This window comes from Geotrypetes seraphini, chromosome 1 (assembly GCF_902459505.1).
Source record: "Geotrypetes seraphini chromosome 1, aGeoSer1.1, whole genome shotgun sequence".
In the NCBI taxonomy this organism is placed as follows: Eukaryota; Metazoa; Chordata; class Amphibia; order Gymnophiona; family Dermophiidae; genus Geotrypetes; species Geotrypetes seraphini.
Genome location: NC_047084.1, coordinates 318,619,764 through 318,641,351, shown reverse-complemented (window position 1 = coordinate 318,641,351; position 21,588 = coordinate 318,619,764). Strand labels below are relative to the sequence as shown.

General features: G+C 42.3%; 1 protein-coding gene across 1 annotated transcript in view; it reads right to left on the bottom strand.

Annotated features, from left to right (window-relative positions):
• TACR3 (tachykinin receptor 3) overlaps window positions 1–21,588 on the bottom strand; it is a 254,838-nt gene that overhangs the window by 136,593 nt on the left and 96,657 nt on the right. Inside the window, exon 2 of the mRNA XM_033956793.1 lies at window positions 5,348–5,533. Coding sequence (XP_033812684.1) covers window positions 5,348–5,533 — 186 coding nt within the window. The remainder of the gene's footprint in view (window positions 1–5,347; window positions 5,534–21,588) is intronic.

Genomic DNA, 21,588 nt, shown 5'->3' with positions numbered 1-21,588 from the left:
GGAAGTTCAATGCCAGTATCTGGACATGGCCAAACATTGACTTTCTGGGTTTAACACCAATGGCTTGGACTGTCTTATTAAGAGAGAGGAGAGTGCTGAGTGAGTGCATTACTGTGTTGGTTGGCCTCCCAGGGTAAATTGGTCCTGGTCCTGGCTCTTACCTCCCTACAATCTATAAAAAATACATTAAAATAACCTGTCTGATGCTTGCTCAGGCAAAAAAAGGTTTACAGGTATAAACCCCTCCTCCTGGGAGCACAAAGAAAAACTAAAACCTTACTTTTTGCAGTGTACTGATCCTAAAGGCTCACAGAAGGAAGTAAACAATCTTTGTGTTCAGGCTTCAGCAGCTGCTTGGGGAGGAGGAGCGCTTCCAGGAGAATCAAATTCTTCAGAAAAACAAGGAATGTATGTCTGTCTAGATGCGGGCACTGAATTATGGGTACCATCAGGGCTATAGCGAGGTATGTGCAAGACCACTGCTAGAGGTCATGGCTACCATTTTGAACCCAGAATGGCATAAACAGCAGCAACTGGGGATCACTGCTTCCCGCCCTAACTTAGACCATTAAGGCATCCTTCAGGTAGGCTGGGGGACTATATAGGGAGAGGGTTGGGACAAGAAGGATGAATGCACTTTAGCAGGGGTTTTCAGAAAGGGAATTCTTGCGGAGGGGTGGGGGGGGCTTGTAAAAGGGGGATGGCTGTGCTTGAGGAGGATATTTAGGTAGGATTTTTCCAGAGGAGCTTTCACAAGGAGGATGGCTGTCCTTCAGAAGGTCGGGAGGGGGGGGGGGGGGGAGTGGAGAGGAGACACAATTTTAGCTTGCTATGGCCCCTGATCCCACATAATAATATGGTTCTGCTTCTCCTTTCCCCATACAGGAAGTAAATGAACATTTGTAAATGGGTCTTTCACACTGCACAATATATAATAATTATGAGACTGCCACCATGATAAAAAGAAAAAAAAACTGAAAAATGAGGCATGCATTCTATCAGAAATAGCGTGGTAAACATGTGCCATAATATGCCTCACAAGACATAGTCAGACTTTTGGGACACACTGAATAAATGTTGTTGACATCGGCAAGTAGCACTTTAACCTGATTTTACCTATGAACTTCTAGTTATGTAGGGCTTGGATCAGCTGCCCTTGTTGGCACTAGGTAAAATAGCCACGTTCCTTGGTAAAAATCCATGCTAACTGTCACATTAATTGTTCTTTATAATAGCTTTTACCATTTTTATCACACTTCAATTTTTAGGTATCATAGATGGAGTTAATGATAGGTTACAAACTAGGTATGGAATTTTATGTTTGAGTTATTTCAGTACTCTCTGGTGTATATTATCCAATTCAGGTGATTTGCTATTCTTTAGATTGTTAGTTTGCCCTATTACATCTTCCAGGTTCTCTGCAATTAAATATAATTTCTGGCATGTCTCCATTACATCTTAGAAACATAGAAACCTGACGGCAGATAAAGGTCAAATGGTCCATCTAGTCTGCCCATCCATAATACCCATTATCTCTTCCTCATAAAAACTCATTTAGTCTCTCTGCTATGGTCATGTCCTCCAAGTGCCCTTTTTACCCCTTGCTCATCTAATGGTCCAAATGAATCGCTCACAAGCCTCTTACTTTGAATATTCCTGTAAAAGGTTGTATTATGAGTTTTTACTTCTAAAACAAGCATCTTTTCAAATTCTTTTCCTGCCTTATTAATTTTTTGCATCTATTTTAATGATTATGCCACTTCCTATTTTCTTCATTTAGTTCCCTTCTTCATATTTCGAAGGACATTCTGTTGGTTTTAATAGCATACTTTAACCTCATCTTTTAACAGTGCTGGTGGTTACTGACTTTCCCTTTGCCCTTTTTAGTGTATGGAACATATTTGATCTGGGCTTCCAAGATGTAATTTTAAAATTACATCTATGTCTGATAAACCCTTTGCCTTTTTATTTGCAATATCTAGGGTTTTTCCCTCACTTTTTCATAGTTTCCCTTTTGAAAGATAAATTCTAGCATAGTGGTTACAACATGGATGTTTTTACCCTTGGCATAAATAGAATGTTGATTCTATGTTGATAGGTCAGGAGAAAGAACAGAATATGTTTACTTATTTATATATAGATATCACTACTCTTTATTAAGATTTATTAACTACCTTAATGAAAATATTCACCCACAGTGGTATATAGCAGGTATAACTCAACATAAAATGTGCAATTTTGTTAACAGCATAACAGTAGTAAAAGACCAAATATAAAATATAAAAATACAGCTTTGAGACTCATCTACTCATTGAAAAAACATGACCACATCTCTGAAGCCTTCATCAACTCACATTGGCTTCCAATCCAAGAAAGAATCCAATTCAAATTCTACTGCATATTATTCAAAACCCTACACGGAGACAGTCCATCATATTTGAACAATCGCCTCATCCAAGCACCCACTACAAGACAAAGAAAAACGCACGCCCCATTCATACCCCCCCCAATCAAGGAAGTAAAAAGAACAAAACTACACGACGGCCTCCTAGCCACTCAAGCCGCAAGGCTGGACAACCAGATCTCCAACCTCTTGATGACCACCCCAGACTATAGGACGTTCAGAAAAGAAATAAAAACCACACTTTTCAAGAAATTCCTGAAGCAGCAATAACTTCACGACCGTTTAGTAAATCTAAAACTGACATTTGATCTACCCACTACTGCACTAATAATAACAAAAGAAATTCCACTATGACCACCTATTAACTCTTTTACAAACCACCTCACCCTCAACAACCTGCTAAATGTTTATAAGACCTACAACTTACCTCTCTAGCTAATCATTGTAACTCTGTTTTTTTTTAAACTAACCTTTTGTAATCCGCCTTGAACCGCAAGGTAATGGCGGAATAGAAATCCCTAATGTAATGTAATGTAATGTAATAAACATGCAGGGCCAGATTCTGTAACCAGCGCTGATATTGGCAGCTGCCTTAAAAGTGGTTGTAGATTGCATGTCAATCATGCATCAGTGCCAGTTTCAGAATCACACTTACGGGAAAGATAGGCACCAGAAATGTAGGCCAGGGTTTTCCAGGCCTACATTTTTGACGTCTACCTTTGCATGAATCGTGCATACATAGGCGCTTTAGGATGTCTAACACCACCTCTAGCATTGGCCATGCCTACTTTGGCATTTGGCAGCCTAAAGCGCCTATGTAGGAACAATTCATGCAAAGGTAGGCACTGAAAATAGGTGCAATTTTGACGCCTTTTATGAAATTGCTGGTAGATGCTTCAACTTCACCATTTTTTTGTCACGTCTAACGGTGTTCTTCAGTTAACTTAGGTGCCGGTTTTAGAATTTCCCTCACAGTAAATACAATGAATAAGGTAAAGTAAAAATCAGTAAATTGAAGCTTAATAATAGGACTACCATGAAACAGTTTCAAAAATATATGGTGGACTTGCCACAAAATACGTACAAACCTTCTGGAGAGATATCATGCAACTGGCACAATGACTTGCTCACAGAGATTTACAGAGATCATACATGGAAAATATAGGGACTGATATTCAAAGTGATTAAAGTGGCCATGAGAGGCTTCACTTTACTTTTATGTGGATGGAATTATTTTATGTGGATGATTTTAGTGTACCTTTGGAACTTTGATACTTTCAAATAAAGTCCATTTGGGAACATCGTCACTCCACAGAGTTTTTTTGGTTTTCTCTGGATTTTCTTCTTTGTGGATATTTTGGGGTCAATTCCTTTTGTTTTTAGGCTTCACTCTAAGCCAGCTGGGCTGCCAGTATTCAATGGTGCTTAACTGGGCAGTGCCGCTGGTTATTAGATTGATTGTTAGGTCCTTGGTTCTGAGTACTTTAGACTATTGTAACATCATTTATCTAGGTTCTTATCAAAAAATCATTAAGAGGATGTGAGTCATCCAAAATACGGCTGTGCATCTAATTTTCAATCTAAAAAAAAAATCAGAACATGTAACATCATACTATCAAAAGTTGCATCCGCTTCCGGTAAAGGCAAGAATAATTTTTAAATTGGCCTGTATTTGTTATAAAACATTACGGGCTCTTTTTATAAAGCCGCGCTAGCGGTTTAACGTGCATAATGTGCGTTAAACCGCCGGCCGTGCTAGCCGCTACCGCCTCCTCTTGAGCAGGCGGTAGTTTTTAGCCAGTGTGGAGGTTAGCGCGTGATAAATAGTCGCACATGTTAACCCTGCTAGCGCGACTTGATAAAAGGAGCCCTATATGGTCTTATACCAAGTTACCTTTCAGATCATTTTTGAACTAGTAGAATAGGCATTTTTCACAAATCACAACCATATTTTTTTTTCCCCTCAATAAAAGGTTATGTGCACAAAATATTTCTTAATCCAGTGTCAAAAAAAGAACAACCCCTACAAACATCAAAAAAGTGTGTGAAACAAATGTAATAGCATCTTAAACATCAGAAATGCGCAGCTTAAACTTATGAACTGTCTTTTTTTTTACACTGAATTTGGAAGATGTGCTTAGAACGGGTTCTCTGAGGCAGCACCAGTTGCGAAACACGTCAGAACCCTGAATTCAACACCTGAGAGGTGTTCAATATGTCCATTTGAACATCTGATTTAAAGACAAACATTGCCAGATAAGTTCTTATATTAAGAGCACGATATTTTCAATAATGAGAGATGTACATTTACAAATATCTGTTACTACAAGTGCAGTCATTGAGAACTGAGCCATTGACCAGCAAACCTTTTTGGCCTAGATTGGTTTCACGGTCTCACAAGTTTGAGCAATTTCTCTGAGCGCTTTGGGAGTCTATAATACTCATATGTTTATGTACAACATTTGAAAGACTGAATTGTTGCCTGGAGTTATTTTTCTGATCCTGTTTGGCTTCTTGCTCCGGTGCTTTTATTTGGACTTTTTGTCCTCTGATTTAGTTGGGGTTGCTTAAATAATTTATCGGTCAGAAAATTATTTATATATAAATCCCTCCCCTGAAAGAACTGGTCAGGAATTAAAATAATAAAAAGCAAAGTCCTTTACTATTTGGAAGCATTTACATTCACATGATACAAGATTTTCAGAGAAGATTTCACTATTTAGCTTCAGGGTCAGTGAAAAGTAAATTTCAGGCTTTATAAATTATTTCTCAAGAATTTGGGATTTCAGCCTTTTTAGAAAAACATTAGGTCATAGGACAGAAGACATAATGATGGATAGGAACAATAAACACCTGGGGAATGTCTGAATGAAGCTTATAATGTTATAAGATATACTGAATAAGCACAATGCCATCATAAAAAATACATACAAACAAACTTACGTAAAATGTTTTTCATCTCCAGGCCAGGCAACCAAACAAAGAGTTCTCTCTGGCATAACTTTGGTTCTGGAGTAAAGACACTGAGGAAAGGCAAGCAAGAATGCCAGAATCCAGATACTGCCAATCACCACTTTAGTAGACGTTGCTGAGAGCCTCGGCTTCAGAGGATCAATGATAGCCATGTATCTGTAGAAAAAAAAAATACAAAAGGGAAACTTCATGTCATGAACTATATAGTCTCATAAAATGTATATGGGCAATGGCATTTACAGTGTGGAAGACTACTACTTATCATTTCTATAGCATTACTAAATATACGCAGCGCTGTATATTAAAACATTCAAGAGACAGTCCCTGCTCAGTAGAGCTTACAATCTAGTCTACGGACAAACAGGACGAGTAGAGATTATGGAGTTTCTCAGGCAGGCATGGGTGCTTGGGAGGAGTAGTCTAATGGTTAGAGCTGCAGGCTGAGAACTAGACAAGCCTGGTTCAAACACCACTGCAGCTCTTTCTGATCTTGGGCAACTTACTTAACTCCTTATTGCCTCATATCTACTTAAAAGATGCCTACTTTGGACCAGGCATAGTACCCTAAAACTTTGACGCCTTAATTTTTCAACTTTGTGACTCCGACTCCAGTTCCGACCCCAACTCCTACTGATATAAGGCTTTACATTTTTAGCTCTGGATCTAAAGTATTGGTAAATATATGTTACTGCATTTACAAGTACTTCAGATCTAGATTAGATCCCTTGAAAGACTCCTCAATTTTAGGAATGCAATAAAAACATACCTGTTGTAATGTAATGTAATGTAATGTAATGTAATGTAATGTAATGTAATGTAATGTAATGTAATGTAATGTAATGTAATGTAATTTATTTCTTATATACCGCTACATCCGTTAGGTTCTAAGCGGTTTACAGAAAATATACATTAAGATTAGAAATAAGAAAGGTACTTGAAAAATTCCCTTACTGTCCCGAAGGCTCACAATCTAACTAAAGTACCTGGAGGGTAATAGAGAAGTGAAAAGTAGAGTTAGAGGAAAAATAAAAATAAAATAAACATTTTAACAAGACAGCATTGATCTAAATACTTTGGAAGGTAGAAGAGAGGAGAGAAAGGAATAGAAGCAGAAGGGGGAGCCATTGAACAGTAGAATTCTGGAGAAATTTAAATGATAGAAATAGAACAAAACAAAGACAAAAGGCAAAACAATAGATAAGATTAAAGATAAATCATAAGCTGGAAAGAAAAATAAAATAAAACTTTGTCTTCAATCCACGGTTCACCTAACTCCCCTACCTATGACTGATAGGTTACAAAGAAATGTATATTGATACAAGATCCTCAATATGTGTCAAGTTAGGATAAAAACTTGAATTGAAAAACCTTGCACAGCAACTATGGCTAATTGCAACCTGTAAACTGTATATTATGTATTAGATGTATTAGGTATTAGAACCTTAGTATGTGTTGAGTTAGGATAAAAACTGTACTGGAAAAAAAAAACAACAAACCTTGGGCTCTTTTTACGAAGGTGCGCTAGCGTTTTTAGCGCACGCACCAGATTAGCGCATGCTAGACGAAAAGCTACCGCCTGCTCAAGAGGAGGTGGTAGCGGCTAGTGCACGCGGCATTTTAGCACGCATTATTCTGTGCATTAAAGCCCTAACGCACCTTCGTAAAAGGAGCCCCTTGTATTATAACTATGGCAAGTTGTAACCTATTAACTGTATGTTATGTATGTTAACCTGTAACCCATTCTGAGCTCTTTTGGGGGGGGGGGGGGAACAGGATGGAAAATGAATTAAATAAATACATATACAAACTTTGATTATATGATTAGGAACATAAGAATAGCCTTACTGGGTCAGTCCAAAGGTCCATCAAGCCCAGTAGCCCGTTCTCACGGTGGCCAATCCAGGTTACTAGTACCTGGCCAAAACCCAAGGAGTAGCAATATTCCATGCTACCAATACAGGGCAGGAAAAACAAGAGCTCCCAAACCCCAAGAAATAGAACTGGATAAGGGGGAGAGACAAGTCAAAGAATAGTAAATCTGCTCTAAGAACAACCAAATAATAGAAATTCGGTGATTGGGAGAGCCCTCAGTCACACAGCCTCCCGCTGGAAACTCCTAGAGGTAATGGCTGTCACTGGCTTACACCCAGAAGGGTGTTAACTGTGAAACATCCCCGGGCTCTCTCCGTGTGAATTAAGTGATGAAAGTGCACACAAATAGTGCTGAGTGTGAAAAAAATATAAATAACAAATCAAAAAACACACTCTACAATTCAATGAAATTGTCTCTACCCCTTATCCAGGGGGCCAAAGTGTAAATATCAAACGTCCAACTCCAACAAAGCAAAAACCAACTGGAAGTACTTAGCTTCTCCGTGGAAAAGACAGCCAGCAGATGACAAGTTTGTCCAACGGGACTCCGTTTCGGGGGTGAACACCCCCTTCTTCAGGAACGGCTGGACTGCGCTGTGACCCCCAAATCATCCGGCACAGCTTAGTTTGACAAAGCAGAAAATGGCGCTTGACCGGAATGAACGCCTCCAATTTAAACTGCAGACTCAAGAACGTCACTAGATTAACGTATCATATGACTGACACAAACCGCGGGGGAGGGGATCACATCTCCCCACACGGGCTCCAAAGCAAAAAAATGGGAAATAAAAAGCGAAAAATAAAAAATGAAACAAAAACAAAAAAACGACGAACAAGCAAAATTACTCCTTATATGAGAAAAAGAATTAAAAAGTGTGCTGCCATTCAATATATTCATTATGTTCAGTGGGAGCTGATCCAGTACTGTTCCCTACGCTGTAACAAGGATAGTTTGTCCCCCTGATAGTTCTCATATATCTGTTCAATAATGAACCAGCGTAAGTCTTGAAAAGCATGACCTAATTGAATACAGTGAGGTACCAGGGGAGAACTCATCGATTGTGTGTTGATGCGTGAGCGATGCTCAATAAGACGTGTTTTGATGGTTCTTTGAGTACGTCCCACATATATCATGTGACAAGAGCATATAATAACACATATAACCCACTTAGATTTGCAAGTCGTGGCTGATTTGAAGGTATATGCTTTGTGGGTCATAGGATGTTTCCACGTTGTTCCCTCGATAGTGGTTTTACATATGTCACAAGTATCACTACATTTTAAATGTTGCCCCTCCCGGATAGAATTACTCCGGTCCGCGATGTACCTAGAATGAACCACGTAGTCTGCTATGTTCTTAGCACGAGAGTATGCGATACGTGGAGGATCTTGAAAAGTTGGGTGAAGCTGGAGAATATGCCAATGTTTCCTGATGCTTTGGGCTACAGCAGCAGCATGGTCTTAAAATGTAGGAGATACTCTAGCCTCCAGCGACCACAACATAGTATGGTTCAACCTTAGGAAAGGCTTCCCTAGATCAAACACGAAAACAAAGGTACTCAAAGCCAAAATGATGATGTTACGACTTGTCTTATTTTAGTCACACCATCAGAAGAGAAAGATCATTGGAGAAGGACATTACGTTTGGGAAGATCGAAGGAACCCAGTGAAGAGGGTGACCTGGAAACATCCATGGGGATGACACTAGAGGACCTTACTGGACTAGCACAAAATTGATCTCTTTTTAGATCTGTAACTCATCAAGTTGCTATCACTCAAGCACGAGTCGAAGGTAACCATAACACATTGAGACTATTGACCATTTAACCCTACTTTCTGTTTTCTTTCTTTTAACTAATTCTTAACCCACAATCTAATATAATAAAAGGCTAAGCCGCGCATGCGCACTCCCATCGCGTGTTCCGTTTTCCGTGCACTGTAGGGCACCTCAGATAGGAGTGTGCATGCGCGGGAAACACTCTCTCCTTCCCTGAGGCAGATGTCGGACGCGGCGGATATCGGCCGTGCTGTTCTTCGGTCTGCCCTGCTCCTGCGAAGAGGCGCCGCCGCTGCGTCTTTCAACTAAGGTAAGGAGCTGGGCAGACCGATCCAGGGGAGCTTTTAAAATCTTCAGGCGCGAGCGGCACCCCGACCTCCAAACCCCCCTGCCGCCATCTATTTTTCCCCCTCCTCCCTCTCGCCTACTCACAGCGTTTAACCACTGGCCTCACTATCTTCTCTCCACTGCGCCCCGCCCTCTCACAACTTCCTGTTTCCGCTAGGGTTGGCCGCAGTGTAGAGAAGACACCGAGGCCAGCAACAACACGGTGCAGTGCTTTTCTTTGAGGCAAGTAGAGCGTATGCAGGAAATGAATGCTGATGGACGGGTGAAGGGAACAGGGGGAGCAGGCAAGGGGTGGGTGCACAGGGAAGGGGGGGTGTGGAATTCTGCTGCTACACAGGGAAAGGGGGGAATGTTGCTGCTCAGGGAAGGAGAGAATGCTACTTCTGTACAGGGAAGTGTGGGGAAATGCTGCTGTACTGGGAAGGGGGAATGCTGCTGCACAGGGAAGGGGGGAATGCTGTTGCTGCTACACAGAGAAGGAGGGGAATGCTGCTGTTGCTGCACAGGGAAGTGGGGGGGGGGGAGGGAAAGGGGGCCAGGGAGCAATCTTGGTTTGCTTTGGGGGGGAGACAAAAGAGGGCCAGGCAGGCAGCGCACGAGAATGAAAGACAGCAGGCAGGGAGAGAGACAGAAAGAAATAAACACAGACAGACAAAGGGGGCCAGGGAGAGAGAAAGACAGAAAGAAAGACAGACAGACAGTGGGAAGGAGAGAGACAAAGAAAGGAAGAAAGAGACAGGGGCAGAGAGAGACATAGAAAGAAAGAAAGACAGATAGACATATTCTAGCACCCGTTAATGTAACGGGCTTAATGACTAGTAGAACATAATCTCCTATCCCATGACTCTCTAATTTCCTCAGAGGTCTTTCATGAGGTACTTTGTCAAATGCCTTTTGAAAATCCAAATAAACAATATCTTGTGCTGGGCCTGCAAAATATATGTAGATTCCTAATTTCACTATTGGCTTTTAATAGAATCTTCAGAGTAGCGTCAGATTGACAGATGAACATCTCCAGAATACAGTTTTGCCCTTTGATGTTGATGTACTGTGGTGTCGGATTGCACTCACTGAACTATACTCTTTTCTTGAAGAAAGTTATTTGCACATAAAAGGGAAGACATACCAAGATTTTTATAACCTCAATGCAGGAAGGAAAAGGATTATTTTAAGAAGTAAATCTGGGCTGGAGTTATGATCAAGACATAGTAGAAATAATCCCTTATGTCAATAAAATGTCAGTGACCACTGGGAAAGCGTGCTTGCCCTTCTCAGCTGTGAACTGGGAACCCTATAGCCCCTCTCTAAAATGTGATGCTTTCAAAGGACACACAGCATATGGCAATTACATATTCCACTACCAGCTCCTTTAAAAAATACATTTAAGCAACATTTTGGTAACTCCCCCAAGCTTTTGGAAACAGCCATGTTAGCAAGGGTTATAAACTAACTCACAAACTCTTTACTTCATTTATTTCTATTAACCATGAAGGCAAGAATAACACTTCATGCACTGTATGATATAGTAAATTTCAATTTCATATAATTTGTGAGACAGCTTACGTGCTTGATCCCAGAGGCTAGGTGAAACTGCAGAACAGCAGCTTAGAGATTTTTAAAAACCATTTAGGAGCAATAATTTTTGTTGATGGGATCTGAGCTGCTGGTAACGGTTGAATAGTATTACGCTATAATTCACATTTATCAATCAATATTTTCTGGTTCTAAATGGGCCAAAAACTGTCTGCTAACTACAGGGCAGGTCTATAAAGGAGCGCTTAGATCTAGGTGCCCTGATGCAGTGTGGGGAGTGCCTTTTCTGTAATGGCATCTGGGCACCCAGATTTCGATATAGAATACTAACAAACCTGTAGTGGTCTATGGGAAGCGTAAATGGGCACACCTAAGTGTGACAAGCAACACATGCCAGTTATTTTATACATTGTATGCATACGTTGGAGATAGGCCTATGTCCTGCCTACTCTCTATCCACATCAGTGGTTCCCACACCTGTCCTGGGGGAACCCGCAGCCAGTCAGATTTTCAGGATATCCACAGTGAATATTCATGAGAGAGACTGCATGCACCTCTTGCACTGCACTCAAATCTCTCCCCTGAATATTCGTTGCAGAGATTCTGAAAACTACTGCTACCGCTACAAGACGTACGCAGCGCTGTACAGAGTCACAAAGAAGAAGACAGTCCCTGCTCGAAAGAGCTTACAATCTAAACAGCCAAGACAGACACACAAGATGTCATGGAGACAGCTGAGGTTAATCAGCTGGCTGGGTTGGTGGGCAGTGTCTCACAAACTTTGTTAAGCTGTGGCATACTAAATGTAATAGCCACAGCTTGTGGCATGCGGAAGTTCATGGACGTCGATGCGATGACATCACACGCATGCATGACATCATCACATCGATGCCCACTCATGTGCAAAGGCCCTCTAGACGGGTCCTTGAGCCGCCAGTGGGGGTTGATGGAATGGAAGACGCATGGAGAGAAGGTGAGGCTCTGGCACTGGCTGATTGCCTTCAGGATGTGACTCTCACCGTGAGAGGCATGTCCTGTAGGCAGTCAGCTAGCACCTCTCCTCCTCCCCAGTGTGTCACAGCACACCTGAAATCTCAGGAGGAACACTAGTGTGTCGTAGCACACAGTTTGTGATACATTGGACTAGGGTTATGGATTGAAGGGTTCCTGCAGGACTGGTCCACATTTACACTCCCTTACAATTATCATGCTATCCCATTTACATACACCCTTATAAAATAGTGCTTCAAGCATTTGCACATATCAGATGAACCAGACTTTTTGCTGCATTTAAGTGTACAATACTTGTATAACTGCAGGCATGCAGTTATGAAACTGCCCTTTATGCTTGCAGTAGGTCAGAGATATAGCCAGGACAGGATGAGGCAATCATTCTATCTAAGTACTTCTTTCAGTGGGAAACCACAAAGGAAAACATGTTGAAAGTTTTCTCTGGTTTTCATTTATTAGACCATAGTTCCATTTTAAAAGGCCTTTTATTAATATCAGAAAAATCGACAGAAGAGTTCCAAGCAGAGCCTTTGCAAAACACAAAGCACAAAGCCTCACAGTACTATAGAAGATTCCTCCCCCTTGCATTGGATTAATTACAGTTGTTGACATCCTCCCCTTTTACTAAATCACAATAGCGGTTATTAGCGCAAGGAGCCGCGCTGAATGCTCTGTGCTGCTCCTGACGCTCATAGAGGGGTCCTTTTACTAAGGCGCACTAATTGATCCCAAACAGAAAAACGGCTGATCCTGCTACCTGGCCGTTCACTCAAGTCTGAAACAGCCAGAAGATGCTCTTATTACTCATTACTAAATTATGGCACACTATCCCCCCCCCCCTCCATTAGATCTGTCTTCAAAGGTTCAGAATACTGCTGTGAAGCTGATCTATGGAAAGTGCAAGTTCAACCACGTGACTCTTTTGTTTTTGAGCCTTCACTGGCTTCCGATTCATCTTAGAATTCAATTTAAATGTGTATATATTATTTTTAAGATTTTATATGGTATTTTTGCTCCTTTTGTTCCTCTATCATGGAACGTTTACAGATTTTCCTATGTGAGAGGTACCCAACAATTTAAGCTTTCCTTCCCTTCTAGGAAAGGAATCAAGAATTTTAGTCTTTCTTTGGGTTTTACATTTTCTCAACTATGGAATGAATTTCCTTTAACCTTGCGATGTCCTAGTCCTTTCCAAGTCTTCTGTAAATCTTTAAAAACTTTCCTATTTGCAAAATATTTTAAAAATGAATTCCCTTGCAACTTTTGGTATATTTTTTAAATTAATTATTGTTAACCCTGTCGAGCTTCCTTTGGTCGATGACCCGGTATACAAAGCCTAAATTTTAGTTTAGTTTATCTCTACACAGCCTTTGGAACTTCAGAAAAGCCGCAAAAACCTTCCTCTTTACAAACCCAGCTCCTTAACCACCCGCGTCCACATCCCTGACGGATGGATTGAAAAGACTCCATCAAATACACCAAATGCAATCTCACTAAAACTCGCTCGCCACCCGCTAATACAACCATAATTGGTACCACATTCTCAAACATTCAAAGATGCACCCCCTGCTAAGAAAGTTACTTTACCTCCATGTCCACGAAGGGCTCCTTTCACTAAGGTGCGCTAGGGCTTCAACGTGCGGAATAGCACGCGCTACATTGCCACGCGCGGGAGACCTTAACGCCAGCATTGAGCTGGCATTAGTTCTAGAAGCGTAGCACGCGGTAATTTCCTGCGCGCACTAAAAAAACGCTAGCGCACCTCAGTAAAAGGAGCCCTAAGTCTGTATTTTAAGTCTATATGTTATGTCCACACTGTAAATGCTGAAATCTAAGACCCTTTGTCTAAGCTGTAAATGCTGTAAACTCTGTATTTCTCACTGAAGTATGTCCTCGTAATATGAATGTACTCTTGTAACTTGTTCTTGGCTCCTTTGGGAAGACGGGCTAAATAAATAAATAATATATCTATATTTTTTTCAACAAGAATGGGAGCATTGCATCCAGCCCAATCTCTTATGAACAGGTCAAATCTTTTTCTACATAATTTAGCAGCATATTCATTCAGAACTGAACTTGTTGAACATATCAAAGTGTGTATTTTTTCTTTCCAAGCTCCTCAATAAATCCCTATCTGATTCTACACAGAAAGCTATCAGAAACGTACGGCATTTGTCTTTTACAGTGCAACCATATAAACTTTCAAATCCAGAATCTATTCTAAACAATTGATCAACTTCTCTTGTAAGTTTTGTGCCAATAAAGCAGTTTCCCAGTATTTTATTCCATAAAATCCTCTTCGGTCCTTTAAGCAAAGGAATTGCTCATAAATGATTGCATCTAAGTTTGAATCTCAAATTTTATCAGAAAAGAACACTGCCTTCACATTAGCAACCTGTTTGGCTGCTATATTGTGAACTTGTTTAAATTATTTATCTCTTTAATGGTCTTTTCCACAGAGTCAATCTCTTTGATTAATCATTTCTCTCTAGTCATTCTGTCACGGAAAGAAGTTTTCATTTACCTCTTCAGCAAAAGAGCTACTGAGAAGTTTTAATATATAAACACTATAGCTTAGAAATCAATACAGTAGAGACATGCTCCTTCAAGTTATCAGTCCCTCCTGACAACCACAGGTTGCTCAAGCCTTGAAGTATCAGAATCAGTGTGCAGTCTTTCATGGATCTCCTCCAGCAGGATGTGCTATATAATGGTAAGAACATAAGAATAGCTTTACTGGGTCAGACTAAAGGCCATCTAACCCAGTATTCCATCTTTATGGTGGCCAGTCCAGGTCACAAATACCTGTCAAAAACCCAAAATAGTAGCAACATTCCTTGCTACTGATCCAGGGCAAGCAGTGGATTCCCCCATGTCTGTCTCAATAGAAGACTATGGACTTTTCCTCCAGCAACTTGTCCAAACTTTTTTTTTAAACCAGCTATGTTAGCTGTTTCTACCACATCCTCTAGCAATGTGTTCCAGAGCTTAACTATTCTCAGAGTGAAAAATATATATCTTCCTATTGGTTTTAAAAGTATTTCCCTCTAACTTCATCGAGTATTCCCTAGTCATTTTAATTTTTGATGGAGTAAAAAAAAAAAATCAATCGATCCACTTGTACCCGTTCTACTCCACTCAGGATTTTGTAGACCTCAATCATATCTCCCCTCTTCTCTTTTCCAAGCTGAAGATCCCTAACCTTTTTATTCTTTCCTCATACGAGAGGAGTTCCATCCCCTTTATCATCTTGGTCCCTCTTCTTTGAACCTTTTCTGGTTCTGCTATATCATTTTTGAGATAAGGTGACCAGAATCGAATGCAATACTCAGGTTGAGTACCATGGACCAATAAAGAGACATTATAACATTCTCAGTCTTGTTTACCAACCCTGTTTCAAATAATTCCTAGAATCATGTTTGTTTTTTTGGCTGCCTCGGCAGATTGGCTTTGGTGATGGAGATATTGATCACTGTGACTGAACAACATCAGGTCTATCCTGACCTGTCCTGCTTTTCTTTTTAGAATTCTAGAGTAACAGCAAAAATGCATGTCTAAAAGTTAGGCGTGAGCTTTTAATGATAGAAATAGAGCTGGTCTAAAGGTTCACTTTTAAATGCTATTGATTCATGCATAACTTACAGTATTCTGCAAGTTACGTCTGTAAGTTTGAGCCCTGCCTATGTTATGCTCATGTGTATACCCCCTTTGCAAATAAGAGCTTTGTAATTTACGTGGGTATTTTCAGAATGATGCATAGGCAGAAATTTGGCATTTATACACACAGAGGCCCATTTTTAAAATACAATAAAACCTTGGATTGCAAGTAACTTGGGGGACTGGAGCCTTGGAGTTTGGACAAATCTCATTCTATGGGTGGTAAGGTAGATCACGGGGGGACGTGGCTGGAGGCTGGGCTGGCCAGGTTCGGGATTGGAGTGGGGATGTTTAGAGTGTGGGTGGAATGGGATAAACCTACTTAAGGTGGTGACCTGGAACGTGGGGGTATAAACTCACCCATCAAAAGATTTAAAATATTGCAGCACCTACAGCGGCACAAGGTTGATGTGGCCCTATTGCAGGAAGCTTAAACAATGGTGGGTGGGGGATTATGTGGCAGCGGACGGGGTGGATAAGAAAAACGGGGTGGTCATCTTATTTCAGAAAGGGGTGGTGTCTAATCTTGAATTATTAGATAGTGATGTGGGCGGGCGTTATGTTATCTGTCGGGAAGAGTTTGCTAAACAGAAGATTATTTTTGGGTGTCTTTATGCTCCAAATGTTTTTGACCCCCTCTTTCAGAAGCAGATGTTGGCTGCCTTCTTCAAATATTCAGGGGAGCCATTGTTGGCGGGAGGGGATTTTAATGCTGTTTGGGACCCCAGTCTTGATTGCTCGGGTAGGGGGGGGGAGGGTTGAGCGCAGGATGGCTTCCGGGTGCACACGGGTTGCAGAGTATGGAACAATTACTGGATTTGGTTGATGTGTGGGGTGTATTGCATCCGGGAGAGAGAGAGGGACATTATTGGTTCATCTGGTTGCTCCGGAATGGGAGTCGTGGTTGATCATGGCTTTGCGAAATGATAGGGGTCAGCGGGTACATACGGATGATGGCATCTGTGTGATTTTTCAGCAATATTATAAGCAGTTGTATGTGGACCCGGAGAACGGGGGTTTGTGTGATTCCTTGTATCTACAGAGTGTTAGTCATCCTCGCGTAAACTCACAGGAGAGAGCAAAGTTGGAGGCCCCGGTCACCCCGGAGGAGGTGTATGCGGCCATTGTGAAGTCGGTTGTTAAAGGCCCCTGGAGAGGATGGGCTGCGGATTGAGTTTTACAAGACTTTGGGTGCAGGGATAGTGCAGCCCCTTGCCAAAGCCTTTAATGTCATGATTCAGATGGAGGCAATGCCGGAGATGTTGAATATTGCACATATTTTGATTCTGCCCAATCCGGAGTGGGACCTTACTGTGCCTGAGGCCTATAGGCCTATCTCCTTGTTAAATGTGGAGGTTAAATTATTGGCTAAAATTTTGGCCAATAGGTTGGCTGGGGTCTTTGCCTTGGCTTTTGCATGAGGCACAGCTGGGATCTGTGCAAGGTTGGTCGATTGCCTAGAATATGTGTAAATTATTGGTTTCGTTGGAATTGCGGGCTGCCTGGAAGCAGAGGTCCCTTCTCATCAGTTTCAACATAGAGAAGGCTTTCAACTGGGTCAGGTGGGATTTTATGTTTGAGACTTTGCAGGCATATGGGTTTGGGGGCCTTTTTGTTTCAGCTCTGTGTGCACTGTATGTATCTCCGTGGGCGCGCATCTTAGTTAATGGGCTAGAGTTGGAACTCTTTTCTATCTTCTGCGGAATGAGGCAGGCTGTCCACTGTCACCGTTCCTCTTTGTGTTGACACTGCACCCGCTTATTTGGGACGTGTGTGCCATGCCGATGATAGCGGGGTTTCAGGTGGGGCCTTCCCAATTTAAATTGGCGGCATACGCTGATGATTTACTAGTCCATATTGTGGAACCAGAATGTTCGTTGCTGGCCCCATTGCATTTAATGAAGGAATATGGGGATTATGCTGGGTTGCAGCTTAACCTGACTAAGTCGGAGGCGTTGGCCTCCTCTGTGGAGGTGCAGGATGGGTGGGGATCTCCATTTCCCTTACGTTGGGCTAAGGGGTCTTTTTGTTATCTTGGGGTGATGATAGCTATGGATGTTGCCGTGTTGTATAAATTAAATGTGCCTCGAATGTTGCAGGATAGGAAAGGTTGCTTGGTGAGATGGTGACTCTTGCCTTTATTGTTGATGGGGCGGATTCATTCACTTCGGTTAATGATTTTGCCCAAGTGGCTTTACATATTTCAGACCCTCCCATTGCACCTCCTTCATAGAGACCTTTCTTGGGTGCAGGGTTTGTTCTCTAGGTTTGTTTGGGCTAATAAGAAAGCTAAATTGCCCTTGGCATGTTTACAAGGGGGCTGGGGAGATGGGTGGGTTGGGGTTACCCAATTTGCAACAGTATAATTATACCTGTTTGTTGCGACATTTGGGGGACTGGGTGTTGGTCTCTACTAAATTTACGCCGGTGCAGATGGAAAAGGCATATTATGCCCCAGCTCAGTTGTTTTCCTTGTTGCATTTACCGAGAGCTGCACTTCCTGCTTGGTTACATTAGAGTTTGTTGGTGAGATCTATGCAGGAGGCGTGGATCTGGTTGGTGCGTAATTTAGATGGGGATCCATTCGTTACTGATCAGATTCTATTGCAAGGGCACTCTACTTTTTCCTCGGGGAATGACAATGTTAATCTTTAACCCTATGTTATTGTTTAAAGTTTGTACTGTATTGTTTCCCACTGAATGTATTTTAAATTGTTCATCGCTTAGAATTATGATTAAGCGATTAATCAAAAGAACCATTAAACTTGAAACTTGAAACTTTTGCCATCTGGGAGCGGGAAGGGGTCTGGCAGTTGGAGCATGTGATGACCTTGGAGGGGGACCTGGTAGCATACGATGATCTGCAGACTCGGGTGGGGGCCAAATGGGGCAATAAATTTGCTGATTGTCAGCTTAAACACTTTTGGGCCACCTTAGATTCTGGGCAGTTGGGTAGTCATATGGGCTCTCGACTGCACATGTTTTTTGGCATGGATACTGAGAAGGAGCTTTCAGTGTCATTGATATACAAAAGTTTGGGGCGGGTGGAACCCTGTAAGGCGGTGGGCATCTACAGGATGGTTGGAAAAAAGACTTACTTGTGCCTTTGCAGGCATGGGATTTCTTGGAACATTTGAAGGGAATTCCTTCCTTGACACATTGGGCAGTCTTGCAGGAGTGTTATTATAGGGTGCTTTATAGGGTGTACCTAACCCCTCAACAATTTTTTTTATTGTGGGGGAGCTGTCAACCCTTTATGCTTTAAATGTGGGATGGAGGCTGGGACGTTTGGGCATATGCTTTTGGGGATGTAGTGCTATTCAATCGTATTGGAGGGATATTTTGGGTTTTATGCGCCAGGGAATCCATCTGGCTTTGACTGGCACCCTGGAGCAGTTAGTGCTGGACTTGCCTGGGGCATTTTGAGTGCTTAGCGGGGCACATAGCCTCTTGTGTCACAAATTGGGTTTGGTGGCTCACAAGTGTATTATGAAATACTTGACTGCGCGTGAGTCCCCTGGGTTTTGGCACTGGCGAGCTGATGTATACATCAGTTGGCCTGGGAGGCGAGGGATGCCAAGGGTTCTTGGAAAAGGGGACAGCGCTTTTTGCAAATTTGGGATCCATATATACGGCAGTTACATCCTAAGGGCCGTAGCCTTAAGAACATAAGAAGTTGACTCCGCTGAGGCAGACCAGAGGTCCATCTCGCCCAGCGGTCCGCTCCCGCGGCGGCCCATCAGGCCTATTGCCTGAGCAGTGGTCCCTGACTATCCCTATAACTTACCTCTACTCCTAACTGTACCCCTCAATCCCTTTGTCCTCTAGGAACCTATCCAAACCTTCTTTAAAACCCTGTAACCTGCTCCTGCCTACCACAGCCTCCGGAAGCATGTTCCATGTATCCAACACCCTCTGAGTGAAAAAGAACTTCCTAGCGTTTGTTCTAAACCTGTCCCCTTTCAATTTCTCCGAGTGCCCCCTTGTACTTGTGGTTCCCCATAATTTGAAAAATCTGTTCCTGTCTACTTTTTCTATGCCCTTCAGGATCTTGAAGGTTTCTATCAAGTCTCCTCTAAGTCTCCGCTTCTCCAGGGAGAACAGCCCCAACTTTTTTAGTCTGTCAGTATATGAGAGATTTTCCATACCCTTTATCAGCTTAGTTGCTCTTCTCTGGACTCCCTCAAGTACTGCCATGTCCTTCTTGAGGTACAGCGACCAGTACTGGACAAAGTATTCCAGATGCGGGCGCACCATTGCACGATACAGTGGCAGGATGACTTCCTTCGTCCTGGTCGTGATACCCTTTTTAATGATACCCAACATTTTGTTTGCTTTCCTTGAGGCTGTGGTGCACTGTGCCGACGCCTTCAATGTTGTGTCTACCATCACTCCCAGGTCTCTTTCAAGGTTACTTACCCCTAGCAGTGATCCCCCTATTTTGTAAGTGAACATCGGGTTCTTTTTCCCTACATGCAAGACCTTGCATTTCCCTATGCTGAAGCTCATTTGCCACTTTTTGGCCCACTCTTCCAGTGTCGTCAGATCCTTTTGGAGATCTTCGCAGTCTGCCGTGGTTTTAACCCTGCTGTATAGTTTGGTGTCATCCGCAAATTTAATGACCTCACATTTTGTTCCCGCCTCCAGGTCATTAATGAATATATTGAACAGGAGCGGTCCCAGCACCGACCCCTGTGGAACTCCACTCGTGACCCATTGCCAGTCTGAGTAATGGCCCTTTACTCCAACCCTCTGTTTCCTGTCTGCCAGCCAGTTTTTGATCCATCGGTGGACCTCCCCTTGCACCCTGTGGTTCAATAGCTTTTTAAGCAGTCTTTCGTGTGGTACCTTGTTGAAGGCTTTTTGGAAGTCAAGGTAAATGATGTCTATGGATTCCTCTTTATCCACTTGGCTGTTTACCCCCTCAAAGAAATACAGTAAGTTTGTGAGGCTTGACCTACCCTTGCAGAAGCCATGCTGACTCGACTTTAGCTGTCCATTGTTTTTGATGTGTTCACAGATGCTGTCCTTAATCAGCGCTTCCATCATCTTTCCCGGGACCGAGGTCAAGCTCACCGGCCTGTAGTTTCCTGGGTCACCCCTTGAACCTTTCTTGAAGATGGGCGTGACATTTGCTATTTTCCAGTCCTCCGGGATCTCTCCAGTTTTTAACGATAGGTTGCATATTTGTCGAAGTGGCTCTGCTATTTCGTTCCTTAGTTCCTTGAGTACCCTTGGGTGAATGCCATCCGGACCTGGCGATTTGTCGCTCTTTAACCTGTCTATCTGCCTGAGGACATTCTCTTGGCTTACCTCTAGTTGGACCAGCTTATCATCCTGATCTCCTTTAACGATCTCTTCGGGTTCTGGAATGTTGGTTGTGTCTTCCCTCGTGAAGACTGACGTGAAGAACTCATTTAACTTGTCAGCTATCTCTTTTTCCTCTTTTACCACTCCCTTTCTGTCTCCATCATCCAATGGTCCCACTTCCTCCCTTGCTGGTTGCTTCCCCTTAACGTACCTGAAGAATGATTTGAAGTTTGTTGCTTCCCCCGCCAGTCTCTCTTCATATTCTCTTTTTGCTTTCCTAACCACTCGGTGACACTCCCTTTGGTGTTCTTTGTCTCCTTTTGGTTGTCCTTTGTTTGGTCCTTTTTCCATTTTTTGAACGATGCTTTCTTGTCACTTATCGCCTTTTTCACTGCATTTGTTATCCACACTGGGTTTTTTGTTCTATTTTTTTTGCACCCTTTCCTGAACTTGGAGACGCACAGGTTCTGTGCTTCGTGCACAGTGCCCTTGAGTAGGGTCCAGGCTTTTTCTACGGACTCCATCTTCCTTGTGTTGCCGTTGAGTTTCTTTCCCACCATTTTCCGCATGGCATCATAATTCCCTTTTTTGAAGTTGAGTGCCGTCGTTATGGTTCTTTTCACCTTTGATGATCCAATTTCTAGCCTGCACTGTATTGTGTTGTGATCACTGTTTCCTAGTGGGGCTAGTACCGCCACCTCCT